General features: G+C 39.2%; 1 protein-coding gene across 10 annotated transcripts in view; it reads right to left on the bottom strand.

Moving 5' to 3' along the window:
* Window positions 1–5,540: 5,540 nt before the first annotated feature.
* MPP7 (MAGUK p55 scaffold protein 7) overlaps window positions 5,541–23,737 on the bottom strand; it is a 250,221-nt gene continuing 232,024 nt past the window's right edge. For 9 of the 10 annotated variants that reach the window (XM_079915242.1, XM_079915244.1, XM_079915247.1 and 6 more), the window contains 4 exons: window positions 12,136–12,229; window positions 11,025–11,133; window positions 9,814–9,957; window positions 5,541–8,289 (listed from right to left, as the gene is read on the bottom strand). In XM_079915242.1, the coding sequence (XP_079771368.1) occupies window positions 8,110–8,289; window positions 9,814–9,957; window positions 11,025–11,133; window positions 12,136–12,229 (527 nt within the window). In that variant the 3' untranslated portion in view covers window positions 5,541–8,109. Of the gene's footprint in view, window positions 8,290–9,813; window positions 9,958–11,024; window positions 11,134–12,135; window positions 12,230–23,737 lie in introns of those variants that run through there. The other variant, XR_013827385.1, reaches the window with a different exon arrangement.

Here is a 23,737-nt window from a genome sequence, read left to right as displayed (position 1 = left end):
GAATCTTCGCCCACGTAATACCCCTCTTCTTCTGGGTCCCCTTCCAGGGGCACAGGTTCCAATCTGATCGCTTCTCTTTCCTTCCTACCCAATCCTGTGTGGATCTTTCTTACAGCCTTGGTTGCACAGGAGTCTTTCTGCCAGACTCCAGTTAGTTTTCAGGGAGAATTGCACCACATGTAACTGCATTTTGATGTGTTCATGGGGAGAGGTTAGCTCTGTGTCCTCCTACTCTGCCATCTTGACCTCCTCCCTTTGGATTTACTTGCCATGTCTCACAATTTTTCTCAATTTTCATCCTTATGCTATTAAAATTATGTTCTGGGAGAGTCTGTGATCTTTCAATTTAGTATTTGGGTCTGCAGTAATGTCTACTCTCATATAATCTCATTGTATGTTCTTGGAAAATATTATCAACTTTAAAGCTATTTTCTTCTGCAGCAGTATCCCCAAGGATAGTACTTGATGCTCAGTCACATATTAATCATATCAAAGCATAATATTAAAAACAGGATGAGCAGTACAGCTCAAAGGGTGCAAAATAGATGGGATTTGAATAGCCATCCATCTGAAGCAGCAATAATCACTCCTATCATACTCAGTGGTCTCTTCCTATAAGAGAGATTTTTGTGACGTCCCTTCTGCTATCTTGAAATGAAATCCACAGATACAGTGTAGTCTGCACAGTTAAAAAGAAATCCCAGGGACTTCCCTGGCAGTCCAGTGGTTGAGAATCCACGCTTCCACTGCAGGGGGCACGGGTTCGATCCCTGGTTGGGGAACTAAGATCCTGCATGCCGCGCGGTGCAGCAAAATAAAATAATAAAATGGAACCCCAGTGTAATATAAGGGAGAAGGAAAAGGAGAGCAATGGAAAGTAAAATAGCTCACATTGTGAGATGTAAATGCTCAAGCAGCAGTTCCCCAAAGACAGCAGTGATCACGTGCATGGGGTAGGTTCACACATCGTGGCACGGGTGTGTCCTGACATGCAATGTTGGAGACTGACAGCATGAGTGGTATTTCCATTAGTGGCATGATGTTCCAAAATAGTGAAAAACTCTTGGTAAACTTCTGAAAAAATGAAATACTATCTTCCTTTGATTTACATGGTAGCGCATTCCTGGAAAAGTCAGTGTATATTACAACCTAGCCAAAATACCACTCGTGTTATTCTTTCCGGAGCTGCTTGAGCCCGTGTTTATTTTTATTTTTCTTTCCTTTGAAAAGCTTTTAAGGCAACAAGTTTTCCTGAGCTCAGTTTTTTAGTCCTAGTGCATAGATTCTGATAGTTACATTGTTATTTTCTGAATAATCTACAATTTTATTTTTAGTCCATGATCAGAATACTTTTTTAAATTTTGAGTTTTTCTAAGAGGTCTTTTTTTGGTGTGTACTTGTTATTCAGTTTTAGTTCTATTGGACTGTGGTCACTAGATGTAATTTGAAGTATTTAAATATTTTGGAATTTAATGAGGTTTTTCTTGTAGCTTACTTGAGGACTGGGTTTTATAAATGCTCAGTGTGGCTCTTGAATAGAAGGTATAATTTCAGTTTGCAGGAAAAAGCACTCTTCCCATGGCTATGAGATTGGCTGAGGAATTGTGATATACGGAGCTTCTGTAACAATCTTCTTCAAGGTCTGAGAGAAGTATTTTAAAGATTATCAAATAAGATGGTGTTATTGACTGCACTTCTCAAGGTTTCACCCTGTGTCTTCGATGTTCCTCCTTCTGTGACTTATACCACTGATTACTAAAGAATGACTTTTTGACCCAACTGATAAACACTGAACTCAATTTTGATATTATTATTGTGCTTTCTGTTTTCTTGTTTTATTTATTTATTTTGCTTTCTTTTTGTTTGCATCTGCCTGGCTTATTTTTGTCAATCCTCTTACTTTAAATCTTTCTCTCCTTGAGGAATATGGTTGATGTCCATTTTTGATGTAGTTGAAAAATGGTCTCAATACATGAGTTCACGGCATTTAGATCTGTAATAAGAGACCCATTTGGCCTTGTTTCTGTCATCTCATTTAATGGAGTCTCTTTCTGATTCCTCTTTGTATTTACTTTCAATTCCACAGATGATTGCCTTCAAATACTTTTTAAAAATTTTACATTTAAGCACGTTTATATTTCTTCCTTCTTTCTTTCATCCTCAGTTCTTTTGGTATCTTCTAGATTCCTAAGAGCAATGTATTTCCCTAAGTTATTACTTTATGTTATATAGCTCTTCATTGACATGTACAGTAATTACATTTTGTAGCCATTGTTATGTAAACATATTGCTATTTAGGTCTTTTCTCCGTTTAAGTGGAGCCAGTGATCACAAACAGCTCACCTACTACTCACTAGCAGAGTGCCAAGGCACAGAGCAGGAGCCCAATGCATTGAGCCTTTAGGTATTACTAATGCCCAGGTCAGATTAAACAGTTAAAGAGGTATTACTTTGTCCAAAATGGTAGACTCACAACCATGATAAATTTGGAAACCCAAAAACATATGAACAACTTTCCCCAAACTTAAATTTTATCCATATTGTGGAGGAAAAAAACGTGGAACCCAAGAAAAATAAAATTTAAATGGGATCTCTTGCTTTAGTTTTTGCTACAAGTTCCAGAATGTTTTAAAGCTCAGTGCATCATTGCAGGGCACGTGACACTTTTGGAAAGTGAACACTGATACTGGGAGTGGCCTAGGTTGTCATGCATACTGCTTTCCATTAGGAATGCTTCCAGCAGCAAGTAAACAACAGCTAAATATTAACACTTTTTAATAGAACATCTTTTCCAGTTTTATTGATATAATTAACATTGTGTAAGTTTAAGGTGTACAGTGTGATGATTTGATGCATGTATATATGATGAAATGATTACCACAGCAAGGTTATTTAACACTTCCATCACCTCACATAATTACCTTGTGTGTGTGTCTGTTGATAAGTCTTTTAGCTACTTTCAAGCATGTTACACAGTGTTGTTAACTAAAGTCACCATGTTGTACATCACATTCCCAGAACTTATTCATCTCATAACTGGAAGCTTGTACCTTTTGACCAACCTCCCCCTTTTCCCTCCAACTCCTGGTAACTACCATTCTATTTTCTATTTCTAGTTCAGCTTTTGTAGATGCCATATATAAGTGATAACATATAGTTATTTGTCTTTCTCTGACTTATTTTAGTTAGAATAATGCCCTCAAGATACATCCATGTTGTCACAAAAGGCAGAATTTCCTTATTTTTAACTGTTGAATAATCTTCGTGTGTGTGTGTGTGTGTGTGTGTGTGCGCATCCTCCCATTCTTCATTCATCTGTTGAGGGACACTTGCTGTTTCCTTGTCTCAGCTGTCGTGAATAATGTTGCAGTGAACGTGGGAGTGCAGATCTCTTTTCAAAATAGTGATTCCATTTTCTTCAGATATGTACCCAGCAGTAGAATTGCTGGGTCATACGGTAGTTCTATTTTTAGTTTTTTTTAGGAACTGCCATACTGTTTTCCATAGCTGCTGTTCCAATTTACATTCTCACCAACAGAGCGTAAAAGAACATTGTTTTTTCAGTAATTAGAGGAAGGAGGTCCCAGGATTTTTTTCAGCACCTCAGTGACGTTATGGATTGAGGATCTTTTCCTTTTTCTACTCAGTCATCTATAGATTGGCCTTAGTCATCCATTGGTTTAGGGTTAGGGTTATGGCTGTCATCTTTGCAAGCACCTCAACATAACAAGCATCTCAAACAGGAAGCATGGGGGCAGGAGCATAAAAGGTTTTCACCTCATGCAGTTGTTTATATCAGGGAAACAGCTCTTACTCATAGCTCCTACGACAGACATTACCTCGAAGTGGGTGGCATGACCAACTCAGAACCATCCTTGCAAAGAGGGGATAGTCATGATTGATTAGACCAATCATGATTCATCACTAAGGACTGGTACTCAGACAAAATAGAAATACTGCATATTATGCTAAGTTTTTGGTATGTTTTTGATAATAGCCACTGTTTGAAGATCAGCCCACTATACAGACGTAGATAAATCAAGTTATATCTGACTAAAGCAACAGTGTTCTGAGAAAACTCTTTGTAAACTGCTGTGCATCAAAAGGACGAACAATCACTCCCCTAATGACCAAATCTCACCTGTTTCCAGAACTGGCTCAAGTTCTAGCACCACCAGGAAGCACAATGCAGTGAAACAGTGTGGGACTGGAGGAAGCCTGACCACTGTTCAAGCCCCGATTCCTTACTCGTCACCTGCTACCTTGGGCCAGGTACGGAAGCCAGCACCTTGCTTTTCTCAACTGTAAAATACGAAGCTACCACTCCCATACAAGGCAGCTGTAAGGATTAAATGAAATCGCAGACAAATCATACAGATGTCTGACGTTGGTAAGGACAGTTTGGTCTGGCAGTGAGGGGGCCCAGGTAGGTGTATGTGAATAAGACAGCTGTTATAAAAGTAAAAGTATTCCCTGCCCCCCAGAAGCTGAAGTGTAAGTGAGCACCCATTTGGAAAGGAAGTGCGGTAGCAGAAGAAAGGGTTGGGATACAATTAAGGGACGTTTCTTTCAGCTGCTATCAGTTTTATTCCATACTAGTGGTTGCAAATAGAAATTGGTTCACTTTCCTGTTGAGGATCAGCCAGTGAATTTTGGATGTAACATTTGGAAGTAATGGTATTTTTATAAAACGATAAAGCTGGTCATAGAAATTATTTAGGAAGCTTCCTGTGAATTTACTAATAGGAGAACTGTTCGTGTGGAGTAATTAAGAATATTTATGCAGCTACTTTTAAACTGTGTGACGTGAGAGTGACCGTTGTGAAGCGAGCTTACCATCAGTGAGCACTTCTAGCCCAGGCTTTGTTCCAAGCACATTACACGGATCAATTCTTTCATTTCATGCCCACAACAATCCTATGAGGTAAGCACTCTTATTATCTCCATTATTTTCTGGTGAGAAAACGACAGTGAGATTAAACGAGGTTATGAAACTCGTAATAGGCAGCATCTGAACTCAACAATCCAGCTCCAGATCCCACGCCCCTAACTGCTACATCCTACAGCCTCTCAGTGGAAGCAGAGCTGGGCTAACTTGTTCAGCTGCTTAAGCAAGGTCAGTGCCACTCAGCCTGTCTGTATAAGCAGGTGGCAGTCTGTCCTCACATGCAGAGCTGGAAAAGTCTACTTTGCCTACCTGGAACAGGGGCGGAGGATGTGGGTGCCGCTCAATGCCTGACGGAAAGAGGCGGGGCGGGGTGTCCCCATCACGGACGGGCTGGGACCAACCATGCCATTCTTTGCTCCACAGCTTTAAGTGGCTGGACCGTGTGGGTAAGAGCAAGGCTAGTGAAGTCCACCTCTCCAACAACCTGGATGAAACCAATTAATGTTTGAAACGAATATGAAATTTAATTTTAGACAGAGCCAGTTCAAATATATCACTTGGTGTCATTAAAAAAACAATTTTTTCCACCATTGGAAACAGTGAAGTAGATGCCAAGTGCAAGAGCATCTTCGAGAGAGCACACACATAATTTGAAGATACTTTATTAAGCTCAAAGGTTTTCCATGACTTTTATTTATAAACTCTTACTAGTCAAAAAGAAAATAAATAATAAAACTCTATCTTCAGGAAACTTTTAACAACATAATTTCGTTTTACATGTTTGTCAATTTTAAATTATTACAATTTAGATACATTCAATCATTACACAATGCCAGGAAGGTCAGCCTTAAAGATATCGATAATGTCTATATTGGTAAGTAAAATACTGGTAAAAAAAAAAAAAAAGATTCCAGTATGTTAATAATGGGAATATGGAATTATCTTCTTGATCTTGGATTTGAAATTCACGGACTTAAAAAACCCAATATTCCTGTTCTCTCAAATAGTGGCTGACACTGTCTCAGAAGCAAGCTGCCTGAAGAACTAGTCTGTCCCTGCTGGAGAGGGAGCTGAGGATGCATAAGTACAGAATCAAGGGCCCTTTGCAACATTAGTCAGAGGCCATGGAGTTGGCCCTGCCGCATTAAATTTTAACTGAATCTCCTTCTAAGCATCAAGGTGGCCATGTAAACGTCACTTGCAAGACCACGTATGTATATTACCCGATAAAAGATTTTTCAAATTGCTGAAGTACCTCTTTTCATTATTTAAAAAAATACTGCCCAGCTCTCGTGTAAAAAGGGAGAAAGGCTGGACAAATATATTTCTATAACACCTCCACCACCACCACCAAAAAGGACTCCGTTTCTACCACGTTACACTATCTCTACCTCTGCAGAAAAGAATTGAGGCAATTGTCTGTAAATGAAAAAAAGCAAACCAGGTACTATTTGTGAACAAAGAATTTGGACTGCCTAAATTATAATTCATTTCCTAGGAAGTCCTGATTTTTCGGAAATTTCAGTCGATGTTCAAAGAGAATATTCTACCCAAACCACCTGAGGAAGATTTGTACTTTCTTAGACCAGCCACACAACTATAAAGTATGGCTTCAATATTAGATCTGGCAACCCACCAACCCCTTTTTAAACTAAATTGCTTGCTATTTAGTTAATTAACTTAGACCTTGCTGTTTGGATTATGCTGTCAAGTAACAATGTCCGGTTATCTAACTATTTAGCTGTGAGTGTGTATCAAGGTATGAAATTTGACACGTCTGAAGGAAACTCAGTGAGTGACGCTATCAACTGTGCACACAGAACACACTTGTGGATCTGCATATGAATAAAGCTCAAATATTTACATGGAATGTTGACCCTGACTTATAAAACTACTATCTTAAATTATGATGTCTTTACATACTATTTATTTAATGAATAGCCTCATTTGATAATTAAAAAAATATGCCTTTCAAATATTTCATAAATATATAAAATTTCACTACACTCTTTTACTTTAAACAGGACATCTAAACTCTCTTTACAAATCAACAAAAAATATTGTTTTTTCTGTTTGAAAGTCACAGATGCAATGATTTCTGATTGACAGGGTCTTACGGCATGCAAGAATGGGAGGACATGTTCTCTTATACAACTATGGACATTTCTGGTATTTTGAGCTGTATAATTTACTCGCTGAAGATGAGTAGCATCAAAGAAAAATGAGAGATCCCATCTAAATATTTACAACAAAAGAGTCTTTCTTAAACTTCTTTAAAAATGGCAAGACTAGGATGGTATCTGGCCAGTGTTAAATATTTTGATGACGAAGAAATAACATTACAAGAAAAGTTTTCTAAAATATATCTTATAGTGCAATTTAAATATATTGTGATCAATTGCACACATTTGAAAAATGATCACATTTTCTTTAACTGTAGCAGTAACAAGTAAAACCTACTTTTAGAATAGGAATCATTCTTATAATTTATTGGGAAAACCCAAAGCCAGATAACTGGCTCCAGAATTTCTGGTGAGTCCAGAAATGTTGTCTTGAGGATTTACAAATAAAAATGTCCTTTGTAATCTTACTTGCCCCAGGATGTCACCATTCTTAAGCCATAAAGAAAGGTTTTTAGTTTCATAAATAGTAATTTTTAAAAGCCCATCTTCCCTTATTAAACATTTGTTGAGTCACTGATACATGCACTCATAAGGCCTTCTCAAACTGTAACTGTGAATATGTTGTGTCTACGTAAGAAAAAGGTTGCACTTGCAGAATCGTAAGAGGACTCGGCCTTACTGCCAGCCCAGGCGCCTCTATGATGACGTCTGGCTCCTGAAGACTGTGAACTGAACGTATTCAGTGGCTGACATGCAAACTCCAAGGCAGTGATGACGTCGGAGACCAGCTGAAGCACTGAACTCCCGTGTACATTCTCCAGCTATGTCTCTCTAAAAAGTTCAACCCCATTCTGGAGATAGAGCTACACAGTCAAGAAAACGAGGATACGGTACTGGGCAGATTTTGACTTTGGACCTTAAACTCAAACACTGTGCTTGAAATAAGGCTGTAAAAAGATACAAACAAAACCAACACATCAATTTTAACCAAGATTGCACATCTTAACAGTGATATAGATTAAAAAACCCTACCACCAAAATGGTAACTGATTTCATCATGCACTCTACAGAAAAGATAATTATGGAAATTTCCCTTAGTTACGAATGCAACCAGCTCACTGGAACCCAGTGGGTATCTGTCTCCAGTTTGTCAAAAGTTGTTTTAAGCTCACTGAAGGCCACGGTGAGATCATCATTTACTATAGTTTTGTCAAAAAGATGACCATATTGACTTTCCATTATCTGGGCAGATTTAATCATTTCTTGAAAGTCTTCTTCCTACAAAAAGAAGTATTTAAACAAACTGGTTAACCAGGCAATTTTATCACGTCACGTCAATGCGAATACTGCACAACTGGTTTATCTAATGTTGTTCTGTGTTCACTGTTTCACCTCAGCCACGAAAGAAAATTATCCTCTTTAACTATAAGTTCTTCAGAAGCCGTAATTTCTAATACCCTCTCTCTCTATTTGCTTGTAACTAAACTGCCCTGACAAGAGGCAAAACTCCTGCCTTACCTAAATTTCAGGATAATTAGTCACTCGCTTATCATTACAGGGATATTTCAGTATTAAAGGAGAATTATTTACCCTTAGGCTTTGCCTGCCTTGTTCACATTTATTCATAGCAAGGAACGTATAACAAACTACTTTTTCAGAGTTGGATACATTTATGAAAGGACACTTATATTATGTCCTTCTACGTCTCAGTAGAAGTGGGAAGTGGGTCAGGGGCCCTTCATACTCACATTTTTGAAACCAGTAAGAATTTTAGTTGATTATAAAACAAGACTATATACATAAACGTGAGTTAAATCTTATGTTATCATTTATTGCCTTCATTGAGAAATCTTCACATAGTACAGTACTATAATAAATAGTACAATAACTCTTTATACTGTGACTTCTTGGAGTCTCTTCAGAGTCTACATTTCAATGTCACAGAAGATTTTCACAACAGAAATTTTCATTTTAGTGTTAATCCAGAGGCCTGAGTAATTAACCTCATGTAACAGTACCTGTTCAGCAGGGTTGTGTATTGTCAGTACTTTAGAAAAAAGGTATTTTTAAAATACTGGAAATCAAAAACATTATCTGTACTTGGTACCCACAATTAATAGTTTACAAATTAATACAGACTAAAGTTAAAGATGAGTTAATTAAGAGAGGGAGGGGAAAAAACCTTCTGCCATTACATTTCTCCGCTTTTTATTTTTGAGCCTAAAGTAGAAAACATCGTCTTATGGTTAAAAACAAAAAACAACGAAAGGCCCTGCCAGTCATTCCAGTCATTAACAAACCACGGCTGCCACTTCTGATAACAGTCAAAGAAAATACAAATACAGACTGAATAATGCAAGTCTACTGTCCTGCACCCAAAACGATGCTTTCTCTTTCACTATGCTCAATATGATGTTGATACAAACAGACAAGGCAAGTTATTACATTTTCATCTAGACTATTAATGAGTAATAGTACCTGACTTTGGTATTTTTCCCTTTAAAAATAAGGCTAGTTGAAAACTCAGTGGTCTAACTTTTTACATGTGCCTTCAAAAATTTTATAAGTGTACATAATAGCATACAAAATAGCTTAGAGGCAGTGTAATATGAAGGTCGTTCACAGAAGCCGAGAAAGCAGTCACAGTGCAATCACTGAACGCGAGCGCCTAAATGCAGCTCTGTCTCGCGTGGGTGTTTGGATCTCACCTTCATCTACTGCCGTCTCCCTAATGCAGTCACTACTGCACATATGATTTTAAGTCCCGCTTGTGTACTTTCAGTAAAGCACCCTCATACTCACCGTAAAGGGCTTTGCAGCGCCTTGCTCATCTCTGCTTGAAACAATCTTTGCATTTTTTCTTGTCTCCCTCAAACGCTCTATCGACGGAGGCTTTATAAATATCACATAGGGCTTAAATTCTAGTGTCCTTAAGTGCTTCACTGTCTGCAATGAAGAAAAGAAGCTTTCTTACATTTCTTCATAATGTCATGAGTAAGTTTTATAACAAAACTGAATTTTCTTTCTAAGGAGAAAATTCCTTAGAATTATTTCCTAATTAAGGTTAGCAGGTCTTTCAATATATTGTTGTTCAATCAGTTGTTGACAATTAAATGTAACAGACACGTCTCAAAAGACGGAGAATGTAACTTGTCTTTAAAAGTGCTTTGAAATATGCCATCATTAATACTGAAGAGAAGCAGCTAAAAATACCAGAAAACTAGTTTTTAGATCTAATACCCAAAAGACGCTATGAGTTAACTTTCTTTACACGGAAGTCTTCCAACCATCCTGTTTAAGCCTCTTCCTGATCTCAGGTTGAGGTCTCCCTCCTCTTTCATTCTGCCCTTCAGAGTCCCCTACAAAGGGCAAGCCCCCTGCTTTTCACGAAGCTCACAGCACTGCCTCTGGGTAGCGAGGAGAATGCTGGGCTGCGTCCCTGCTGGGGGTCTGTGGTGAGACAGGGAAGTGCACTGCTTCACCCACTGGCACTCAGTCCACGTGACATGAGTTCCCAGGGTGCCAGGCGAGCTCTACCTGGCGACTTGTACCTGGTACAGTTCCTGTGCGATGCCCGCGGCTCCTGCCGGGCAGTTTACACTTCTAGAATATTTACAGAACCAAAATCAACGAAAGAGGACTGAGAACCAAAATGTCCACTGTCAAAAATGACGAACACTTATACCAATGCACACGTGAAATATAACGCAGCACATTTTTAAATACAAAATGCATAGAAGAAATATCTAAGAGACATTATACTTGGCAAACACTGCATCTAAATAAGAGTTACAAACAAATGTCGAGGCCTCCCTGACCCCTGTTTCCCAATAACAACATGGGCTTCTTTTCAGCAGAAACTTCTCAACTGACATTTAAATGCTTCTGTCACCTTAGGAAAGCCACCTACATGCCAGAAGTGAGTAGATTTCAGGTTTTCCCCATACTGAAATGCTCAAGAGTGGTAGATTACATGGGCTTCAAGGGTGTTGAATAGGTCACTGTTCACTTACATGAGGCTGAACGTCCAACAAACAAACTTTGTTTTTAGCTAGGACAGACCGAACCGAGTCTATACTTGTGCCGTAATAGTTGTTTTTATATTCACCATATTCAATAAACCTGTAGAAATTAGAATCATTTGTGAATTATATATGGCAGACATAATTCATATATAAAAGATGTTTTTGCTGAATATGTAATTTTTTAAACTGCTTTTAATAAAATAACTAGGTCCAAGTACTCCAGAATGTCAATTTAAAAAAATCTTCTATTTTATTTTTTCAAATCAGTAACACTTGCTTGTATTACATTTAAGCAGAAAAAAAGTACTTTAGTCCAGCAGGACTCTAATGTTTTCCATCACCTCTTTTTCAGAACTAATGCAATGCAATAAAACAGTGAATAAGCCAAACAATAAAAACTACTGAAATTTCACTGCACACGAAAGAACCACCAAGCTCAGCTTTAGAACTCGAGGAGGACTGCCTGGTGGCTAACGCGAGCAGGACAGCTGAGAACGTGCTATAAAAATAAAAACTCAATCGCCGTGCCAAACACAGAAAAGCATTTCGATGTTTCAAGAAAGCCCCACAGTCCCGCAGTAGAGCACACGCTGCTCCCTGACACCCTGAAATACCCACGCTTCAGCACATGGAAACCCAGGGGCTGGGAGGCTCAGCGCTTGCTAGAGGATGTGGTACAAGCAAGATGGTTAACATTACTTTGGTTTGTTGAAGAGCCAATGAGAGAGAGGGAGGTTCGTGGAAAAGACTGGAACTAGGGATCTACTACACAGTTATTAGTTACTAAAATAAAGTTCTATCTAAATTCTACGTTAAGATTCAATTACAGGGGTAGGACGATCTCACAATACTACACTAGCAAAATAATCCCGACACATTCAATTTACCAGATACACAACAGCTCTAGGTTATTAAAAGATTACAGGCAAAGATGGGTAATAACCACTAAATGAATTATCTTTTTATCAGTTTCAAATATTATTATAAAAATGAAAATTCATTTCAAACGGAAGGGAACCCTCAGTTGTCTACAACTAGACATATGGGCACATGTTTAAAAACAACAGTTATACAAAGATTCTAAAAGAAGTCCACATACTTGTTATTTTGTACATCGGTCTCAAACAAATGCTTGGAAATGAAGACATACTCAACCCCATCACTCTCCTGGCTTCTCCTTGGTCTGGTGGTGTCTGTGGTTTAATTAAAAAGAGTTCAGAAAAGCCTGCATCAGCCACCCTAAGTAAAATACTAAAAAAGAAATTATCATATATTTGATGAAAGGACTTTTCTTAAATAAGATTTTAAAACTTAAAAAGCAAATTAGCTAATAAAATATAGGAATCCCATTAATTCAGTTTTTCCACTGATATTAAAGTTATATTGATTTGAAGATGGATTCAAAATTAAGTTGCATTATGTTTATGCTATTAATTATCTGAAGGAGCTTTAATATGGTAATTAAACAAAAACGGTATTTCAACCCTTGAGGAAAAACCCCTTTCTTTGGCAAATAATATGCTTATTATTGTCATATTGATTCTTTGTTCACTGTAAGCAAGTCTACTGCCCACTAGGTTGAAAGGTAAAAACTCTAAAATTATTTTACTGTTTTCTGCCCAGGGCACATGGTGTACGCCATCAACGCTTAACTTCCCAGCCAAAGTCAAAGACTTCTATGTGCTATTCATTTCTCCTTTGCAAAATCATAAGCATCTTCTTGAAATACAGATGAACTTCTAAACTCTCAGCAATTTTGCCTAACTATTTGCTACTGGATTATAATGGAGCAGAAAATAACTTTAAAAACAAACCCCTAAGGAACTGCAGGCTCATATGGCGCGTGAAAAACTGACTACAGTCCAGCCTTCCTGCTGATTACAACTAAAACCTCTGGACCCAAAACATCTATTTTTGTACTGAGCACTTTGAAAATAAAAAAGGCAGGTAAACTGTGGAAGAGAGTCAAGCGCCCTGGGGAAGGGTTAAACTTTTATTTCCTTTTAGCTTTGCCCTAGGGGTGGGCTCATTCACAGAGCAGCGTGGAGGAATGTGCGCCTAAATTCCAATAGAAGCCCTGACTTCCTGGTGAAAAGGACCAGAAAAAATAACGCCCCTGTGAGCTGAAGAGTGTGCAAGGAACCCAGGAAGGGAGAGAGCTAGAGAAGGAAATACTCTACTTCTGTGCACAAACCAGCACTGGCCTAAGAATAACCCCTAAGCCGTACACATGCAGCCCAGACTCAAAGCAGTAGAGCGAAGCTGTAGGAAGTGAATTAAGATTAGAATACACAAGTCTCAGCCTGATCCGTCAGCAGTGGAAGCACAGAACACAGCCAAACCAACGGAGAGAAGGCTTAGAGAACGGAGCTGAGATCTGCACTATGCACACAAGGTGCAAACCAATCCCTGAACTTCACATGACAGGGCAGACCCAAACCAACACGGCACACGTTCAGAGAACTGAAGAGAGATTTAAACCATAACCTACAGAAAATGAGGTAAAACTTGCAGTCTAAGCATAAACTAGTCGGTTAGAGCTAAATAAAACATCACCTTTCTCCAGAATATTATAACAGGACCTGGGCTCAATAGAACGTTGCATTCCTGATATCGGGATGCAGTGTTCTATTATTCAACAGAAAAGAACCGAGAAAGGGAGGAGCTTCAAGATGGCGGAAGAGTAAAGACGCGGAGATCACCTTCCTCCCCACAGATACACCAGAAATACATCACACGTGGAACGACTCCTACAGAACACCTACTTAATGCTGGCAGAAGACCTCACACCTCCCAAAAGGCAAGAACCCCCCCACGTACCTGGGTAGGGCAAAAGAAAAAAGAAAAAACAGAGACAAAAGAATAGGGATGGGACTTGCACCTCAGGGAGGGAGCTGTGAAGGAGGAAAAGTTTCCACACGCTAGGAGCCCCTTCGCGGGCGGAGACTGCGGGGGGCAGAGGGGGGAGCTTCGGAGCCGCGGAGGAGAGCACAGCCACAGGGGTGCGGGGGGCAAAGCGGGGAGATTCCCGCACAGAGGATCGGGCCGACCGGCACTCACCAGCCCGAGAGGCTCGTCTGCTCACCCGCCGGGGCGGGCGGGGCTGCGAGCTGAGGCTCTGAGGCTCGGGTTTCGGTTTCGGACGGAGCGCAGGGAGAGGACTGGGGTTGGCGGCGTGAACACAGCCTGCAGGGGTTAGTGCGCCACAGCTGGCCGGGAGGGAGTCCGGGGAAAAGTCTGGACCTGCCGAAGAGGCAAGAGGCTTTTTCTTCCCTCTTTGTTTCCTGGTGCGCGAGGAGAGGGGATTAAGAGCGCTGCTTAAAGGAGCTCCAGAGACGGGCGCGAGCCGCAGCTAAAAGCGCGGACCCCAAGACGGGCATGAGACGCTAAGGCCGCTGCTGCCGCCACCAAGGGGCCTGTGTGCGAGCACAGGTCACTCTCCACAGCCCCCTTCTGGGGAGCCTGTGCAGCCCGCCACTGCCAGGGTCCCAGGATCCAGGGACAACTTCCCCGGGACAACTCACCGCGCGCCTCACGCTGGTGCAACGTCAAGCCGGCCGCAGGCCCGCCCCGCCCTCCGTGCCCCTCCCTCCCCCCAGGCCTGAGTGAGCCAGAGCCCCCGAATCAGCGGCTCCTTTAACCCCGTCCTGTCCGAGCGAACAACAGAAACCCTCCAGCGACCTACACGCAGAGGCGGGGCCAAATCCAAAGCTGAACCCGGGGAGCTGTGAGAACAAGGAAGAGAAAGGGAAATCTCTCCCGGCAGCCTCAGGAGCAGCGGATTAAAGCTCCACAATCAACTTGATGTACCTGCATCTGTGGAATACATGAATAGACAACGAATCATCCCAAAATGGGGAGGTGGGCTTCGGGAGCAACGATATATGTATTTTTTCCCCTTTTCCTCTTTCTGTGAGTGTGCATGTGGATGCTTCTGTGTGAGATCTTGTCTGTGTAGCTTCGCTTTTACCACTTGTCCTAGGGTTCTGTCTGTCCATTTTTTTTTAACTTAAAAAATTTTTGTTCTTAATAATTATTTTTCATTTTAATAACTTTATTTTATTTTATTTTACTTTATTATTTTTTATCTTCTTTCTTTCATTTTTTTCTCCTTTTTATTCTGAGCCATGTGGAGGACAGGCTCTTGGTGCTCCAGCCAGGCGTCAGAGCTGTGCCACTGAGGTGGGAGAGCCAACTTCAGGACACTGGTCCACAAGAGACCTCCCAGCTCCACATAATATCAAACGGCAAAAATCTCCCAGAGATCTCCACCTCAACACCAGCACCCAGCTGCACTCAACGACCAGCAAGCTACAGTGCTGGACATCCTATGCCAAACAACTAGCAAGACAGGAACACAACTCCACCCATTAGCAGAGAGGCTGCCTAAAATCATAATAAGTCCACAGACACCCCAAAACACACCACCAGACGTGGACCTGCCCACCAGAAAGACAAGATCCAGCCTCATCCACCAGAGCACAGGCACTAGTCCCCTTCACCAGGAAGCCTACACAACCCACTGAAACAACCTTAGCCACTGGGGACAGACACCAAAAACAATGGAATCTACGAACCTGCAGCCTGTGAAAAGGAGACCCCACACACAGTAAGATAAGCAAAATGAGAAGACAGAGAAACACACAGCAGTGAAGGAGCAAGATAAAAATGCATCAGACCTAACAAATGAAGAGGAAATAGGCAGTCTACCTGAAAAAGAATTCAGAATAATGATAGTAAAGATGATCCAATATCTTGGAAATAAAATGGAGAAAATACAAGAAACATTTAACAAGGAACCAGAACTAAACAGCAAACAAAGATGAACAACACAATAAATGAAATTAAAAATTCCTAGAAGGGATCAATAGCAGAATAACTGAGGGAGAAGAACGGATAAGTGACCTGGAAGGTAAAATAGTGGGAACAACTACTGCAGAGCAGAATAAAAAAAAAAAAGAATGAAAACATTTGAGGACAGTCTCAGAGACCTCTGGGACAACATTAAACGCACCAACATTCGAATTATCGTGGGGTTCCAGAAGAAGAAGAGAAAAAGAAAGGGACTGAGAAAATATTTGAAGAGATTATAGTTGAAAACTTCCCTAATATGGGAAAGGAAATAGTTAATCAAGTCCAGGAAGCATAGAGAGTCCCATACAGGATAAATCCAAGGAGAAACATGCCAAGACACACATTAAGCAAACTATCAAAAATTAAATACGAAGAACAAATATTAAAAGCAGCAAGGGAAAAGCAACAGGTAACACATAAGGGAAACCCCATAAGGTTAGCAGCTGATCGTTCAGCAGAAACTCTGCAAGCCAGAAGGGAGTGGCAGGACATACTGAAAGTGATGAAAGAGAAAAACCTAAAACCAAGATTACTCTACCCAGCAAGGATCTCATTCAGATTTGACAGAGAAATTAAAATCTTTACAGACAAGCAAAAGCTAAGAGAATTCAGCACAACCAAACGAGTTTTACAACACATGCTAAAGGAACTTCTCTAGGCAGGAAACACAAGAGAAGAAAAGGACCTACAATAATAATCCCAAAACAATTAAGAAAATGGGAATAGGAACATACATATCAATAATTACCTTAAATGTAAATGGATTAAATGCTCCAACCAAAAGACACAGACTGGATGAATGGATACAAAAACAAGACCCGTACATATGCTGTCTACAAGAGACCCACTTCAGACCTAGGGACACATACAGACTGAAAGTGAGGGGATGGAAAAAGATACTCCCTGCAAATAGAAATCAAAAGAACACTGGAGTAGCAATTCTCGTATCAGACAAAATAGACTTGAAAGCAAAGACTATTACAAGAGACAAAGAAGGACACTATATAATGATAAAGGGATCAAGCCAAGAAGAAGATATAACAATTGTAAATATTTATGAACCCAAGACAGGAGCACCTCAATACACAAGGCAAATACTAACAGCCAAAAAAGGGGAAATCGACAGTCACACAATCATACTATGAGACTTTTAACACACCACTTTCACCAATGGACAGATCATCCAAAATGAAAATAAATAAGGAAACACAGCTTTAAATGATACATTAAACAAGATGGGCTTAACTGATATTTAAAGGACATTCCATCCAAAACCAACAGAATACACATTCTTCTCAAGGGCTCATGGAACATTCTCCAGGATAGATCACATCTTGGGTCACAAATCAAGCCTTGGTGAATTTAAGAAAACTGAAATTGTATCAAGTATCTTTTCCGACCACAACGCTATGAGACTAGATATGAATTACAGGAAAAATCTGTAAGAAATACAAACACATGGAGGCAAAATAACACATTACTTAATAACCAAGAGATTACTGAAGAAATCAAAGAGGAAATCAAAAAATACCTAGAAACAAATGACAATGAAAACACAACGACCCAAAACCTATGGGATGCAGCAAAAGCAGTTCTAAGAGGGAAGTTTATAGCAATACAATCCTACCTTAAGAAACAGGAAACATGTAGAATAAACAACCTAACCTTGCACCTCAAGCAATTAGAGAAAGAAGAACAAAAAACCCCCAAAGTTAGCAGAAGGAAAGAAATCATAAAGATCAGATCAGAAATAAATGAAAAAGAAATGAAGGAAACGATAGCAAAGATCAATAAAACTAAAAGCTGGTTCTTTGAGAAGAATAAAATTGATAAACCATTAGCCAGACTCATCAAGAAAAAGAGGGAGAAGACTCAAATCAATAGAATTAGAAATGAAAAAGGAGAAGTAACAACTGACACTCAGGAAACACAAAAGATCATGAGAGATTACTACAAGCAACTCTATACCAATAAAATGGACAACCTGGAAGAAATGGACAAATTCTTAGAAATGCACAACCTGGCAAGACTGAATCAGGAAGAAATAGAAAATATGAACAGACCAATCACAAGCACTGAAATTGAAACTGTGATTAAAATCTTCCAAAAAACAAAAGCCCAGGACCAGCTGGCTTCACAGGTGAATTCTACCAAACATTTAGAGAAGAGCTAACACCTATCCTTCTCAAACTCTTCCAAAATATAGCTAGGGAGGAACACTCTCAAACTCATTCTACGAGGCCACCATCACCCTGATACCAAAACCAGACAAGGATGTCACAAAGAAAGAGAACTACAGGCCAATATCACTGATGAACATAGATGCAAAAATCCTCAACAAAATACTAGCAAAGAGAATCCAACAGCACATTAAAAGGATCATACACCACAATCAAGTGGGGTTATCCCAGGATTGCATGGATTCTGCAATACATGCAAATCAGTCAACGGGATACACCATGTTAACAAATTGAAGGAGAAAAACCATATGATCATCTCAATAGATGCAGAGAAAGCTTTCGACAAAATTCAACACCCATTTATGATAAAAACCCTGCAGAAAGTACGCACAGAGGAACTTTCCTCAACATAATAAAGGCCATATATGACAAACCCACAGTCAACATCATCCTCAATGGTGAAAAACTGAAACCATTTCCCCTAAGATCAGGAACAAGACAAGGTTGCCCACTCTCACCACTCTTATTCAACATAGTTTTGGAAGTTTTAGCCATAGCAATCAGAGAAGAAAAGGAAATAAAAGGAATCCAAATTGGACAAGAAGTAAAGCTGTCACTGTTCGCAGATGACATGATACTATACATAGAGAATCCTAAAGATGCTACCAGAAGACTACTAGAGCTAATCAATGAATTTGGTGAAGTAGCAGGATACAAAATTAATGCACAGAAATCTCTGGCATTCCTATACACTAATGATGAAAAATCCGAAACTGAAATCAAGGAAACACTCCCATTTATCACTGAAACAAAAAGAATAAAATATCTGGGAATAAATGTACCTAAGGAGACAAAAGACCTGTATACAGAAAATTATAAGACACTGATGAAAGAAATGAAAGATGATACAAATAGATGGAGAGATATACCATGTTCTTGCACTGAAAGAATCAACATTGTGAAAATGACTCTACTACCCAAAGCAATCTACAGATTCAATGCAATCCCTATCAAACTACCACTGGCATTTTTCACAGAACTAGAACAAAAAATTTCATAATTTGTATGGAAACACAAAAGACCCCGAATAGCCAAATGAATCTTCAGAACGAAAAACGGAGCTGGAGGAATCAGGCTCCCTGACTTCAAGCTATACTACAAAGCTACAGTAATCAAGACAGTATGGTACTGGCACAAAAAGAGAAAGACAGATCAATGGAACAGGATAGAAAGCCCAGAGATAAACCCATGCACATATGGTCACCTTATCTTTGATAAAGGAGGCAGGAATGTACAGTGGAGAAAGGACAGCCTGTTCAATAAGTGGTCCTGGGAAAACTGGAGAGGTACATGTAAAAGTATGAGATTAGAACCATCCCTAACACCATAGACAAAAATAAACTCAAAATGGACTAAAGACCTAAATGTAAGGCCAGAAACTATCAAACTCTTAGAGGAAAACATAGCCAGAACACTCTATGACATAAATGACAGCAAGATCCTGTTTGACCCACCTCCTAGAGAAATGGAAATAAAAACAAAAATAAACAAATAGGACCTAATGAAACTTCAAAGCTTTCGCACAGCAAAGGAAACCATAAACAAGACCAAAAGACAACCCTCAGAATGGGAGCAAATATTTGCAAATGAAGCAACTGACAAAGGATTAATCTCCAAAATATACAAGCAGCTCATGCAGCTCAATATCAAACAAACAGCCCAATCCAAAAATGGGCAGAAGACCTAAACAGACATTTCTCCAAAGAAGATACACAGATTGCCAACAAACACATGAAAGGACGCTCAACATTACTAATCATTAGAGAAATGCAAATCAAAACTGCAATGAGGTATCACCTCATACCAGTCAGAATGGCCATCATCAAAAAATCTACAAACCATAAATGCTGGAGAGGGTGTGAAGAAAAGGGAAGCCTCTTGCACTGTTGGTGGGAATGTTACTTGATAGAGCCGCTACGGAGAACAGTATGGAGGTTCCTTAAAAAACTGAAAATAGAATTACCGTATGACCCAGCAATCCCACTAGTGGGTATATACCCTGAGAAAACCATAATTCAAAAAGAGACATGTACCACAATGTTCACTGCAGCTCTATTTACAATAGCCAGGACATTAGGAAGCAACCTAAGTGTCCACCGACAGATAAATGGATAAAGAAGATGTGGCACAGATATAGAATGGAATATTACTCAGCCATAAAAAGATACGAAATTGAGTTATTTGTAGTGAGGTGGATGGACCTAGAGTCTGTCATACAGAGTGAAGTAAGTCAGAAAGAGAAAAACAAATACCGTATCCTAACACATATATGGAATCTAAAAAAAAAAAAAAAGGTTCTGAAGAACCTAGGGGCAGGACAGGAATAAAGAAGTAGCCATAGAGAATGGACTTGAGGACATGGGTGGGGGAAGGGTAAGCTGGGGTGAAGTGATAGAGTGGCATGGACATATATACACTACCAAATGTAAAACAGGTAGCTGGTGAGAAGCAGCCGCATAGCACAGGGAGATCAGCTCGGTGCTTTGTGACCACCTAGAGGGGTGGGATAGGCAGGGTGGGAGGGAGGCTCAAGAGGGAGGGGATATGGGGATATACGTATACGTATAGCTGATTCACTTTGTTATACAGCAGAAACTAACACACCAGTGTAGAGCAATTATATTCCAATAAAGATGTTAAAAAAAAAAGAAAAAGAGATCAGACTTGTGATTATCAGAAGTGGTGGGAGGGTTTGGAGGTAGGTAGGGGGGCAGGATGAAGGTGGTCAAAAGGGACTAACTTCCAGTTATAAAATAAGTAAGTATTGGGCATGTAATGTACACCATGATGATTATACGTAACACTGATGCACTGTATATATGAAAGTTGCTAACAGAATGGATCCTAAAATTTCTCATCACAAGGAAAAAAACGTTTCTTTCTCTGTCTTTTGTTTTTGGTATCTATATGAGATGATTCTATAACTCAACTTATGTTGGTGATCACTGTGCAATATATGTAAGTGAACACCTTATGCTGTACACCTTAAACTTACAGTGTTATATATCAGTTATATCTCAATAAAACTGAAAAACAAAAAATATAATTTTAACAGAAAAAGAATTAACAAAATAGAAAAAAAGACAATAAAGAAAAACGAACAAAATTTTAAAATCTAATTACACTGATCAAGAAAAAAAGAGAAAATCACCTATATAAAGAATGAAAAAGGGGTTATTACCACAGAGCCTCTGGATATTAAAAAGGATAAGAGAATATTATGTTCTATTTAATGCCAACATATTCGATAGTTTAGATGAAATGGACAAATTTCCTGAAAAATACAATGAATCAAAATTGAAATAAGAGGAGACAAAAAATCTAAACATCCCTGCATCTATTACATAAATCAAATTTACTTTTAAAAACCTTGCCCAAAAGAAAGCTTCAGGCCTAGATGACAGATGATGCCTATCAATCAGTCAAGGATGAAATAACACTAATCTTACATGAACATTTTTTGCAGGTAGGAGGAGGAATCATTGCTTAAATTCATTTTATGATATTAGTACAATCATAATAGCAAAATCTAACACATTAGAAAATAAGATTATAGACAAATATGCATCATATTTAGGCACAAGACTCCTTAACAATTTTAGCAAGTCAAATTCTATTTGTGTATATATATAGAAAGATTCCGGATTATAAGAAAGGTTGTCTTAACATCTGAAAGTCAATGGAATTCACCCTATTAACAGAATGAAAGATAAGACACAATCATTTCAATATATGCAGGAAAAGAATTAGAAAAAAATTCAACACCCATCTGTGATAAAAGGTCTTGGCAAACAAAGGTCATCAATGAGTCAACATCACACTTAATGGTAATAGACTGAATTTCTCCTGAGGTCAGGAACACGGCAAGTCTGCTAAACAATAACACAACAAGATAACTTGAAATGGATCAAGACCCAAATGTAAAACCTAAAACTATAAAACTTGTAGGAGAAACAGGAGGATGTCTTTGTGAACTTGAGATAGTAAAGAATTTTTAGATAGAACATAAAAGAAAATATATGTGATAATTTAGACTTTGTCAAAATTAAAAATTTTGCTTTTTGAACAACACCATGAAGAACTAACAAGGCAAGCCACACAGACTGGAAGAAAACATCTGTAACCCATTTATCAGATAAAGAACACTTTCAGAATATACAAAGACCTCTCAAAAGTCAGTAACAGCCCAAATGATAACATCACAGTCACGAGTTAAATGCAAATTGAAGTACCATGCGACATCACTACACACATTGCACTGACAAAAATTTAAGACCGACTATACCAAGAGTCGACAAGGACATGGAGCAACTGGGTCTTATATACACTGCTAGTCGGTTGTAAAAGGGCATAACCACTCTGGAAAACAGTTTCTTAAAAAATTGAACCTACAGTTACCATATGACTCAGCCATTCTACTTCTACTTATTTACCCAGGAGAAACAAATCAATACGTCCATCAAAAGACTTGAATACAATGCCCATAGTAGGTTTACTTGTAATAGTCAAAAATGTGGGGAAACCCCCAAGTATCCATCAACAGGTGACTGGATGGATAGACAAACTGGTATTTCCACGCAGCAGACTACTCGGCAATTCAAAGGGATGAATTACTGATCTATGAAACAACACGGGTGAATCTCAAACTCATCAAGGTGAGTGAAATAAGCCAGGTGAAAAAGAAAAGAATGGAGGAACGTACTGTATAATTCTATTCATAAGAAATGCTAGATATTCAAACTAATCTTACAGTGACAGAATGCAGATCAGTGGTTGCCTGGGGACAGGGGTGGAAGGATGGATTACAAAGGGCCCAGGGACGTTTTCTGAGATGGAAATTTCATTATGTTGACTGTGGTGATGATTTCGCGTGTGTGTATATAGGTGATCTAACTGTACATTTTAAATATGTGCAGTTTATTTATTTTAATTATATCTCAATAATGCTATAAAAGGAAAAATAAGGGAAGTGGGGAAAAAAGTAACCGAACACAAAAAGGAATAGATTTATAAAACCAAATGAGTTTAAATTACATTCAAAATTTAAATTCCCTGCTATTTAGTTAGCAAGCGTATTTTAACACAACGCTCAGAGCTGCTGGAGGGGCATCAAGAGGTGGTGCTGTCCTTTACAGAAGGTCACTTGCTTTGCTGAACAGCATGGAATACTGATAAATTTAATTCTACCATAAAAGCTGAGAATGGGGCTTCCCTGGTGGCGCAGTGGTTGAGAGTCCGCCTGCCGATGCAGGGGACACGGGTTCGTGCCCCGGTCTGGGAAGATCCCACATGCCGCGGAGCGGCTGGGCCCGTGAGCCATGGCCGCTGAGCCTGTGCGTCCGGAGCCTGTGCTCTGCAACGGGAGAGGCCACAACAGTGAGAGGCCCGCGTACCGCAAAAAAAAAAAAAAAAGAAAAGAAAAAAGAAAAAAAAAAAAAAAAGCTGAGAATGAATTTCACAGCGGAAAAACAGACTCTATTAAAGTGTACATAACATAATACGCACCCAAGAATATACATGATACTAAAGTTAGTGCAAGACCCTCCTTCGGAGCTTAGGGCTGATATTCATTTATTACTTCATTGTTATTGCCGTTGCTGGTATTCC

Source organism: Stenella coeruleoalba (genome assembly GCF_951394435.1).
Source record: "Stenella coeruleoalba genome assembly, chromosome: 2".
In the NCBI taxonomy this organism is placed as follows: Eukaryota; Metazoa; Chordata; class Mammalia; order Artiodactyla; family Delphinidae; genus Stenella; species Stenella coeruleoalba.
Note: the sequence above shows the minus strand (reverse complement) of the source record. Positions and strands in the feature narration are given on the sequence as shown.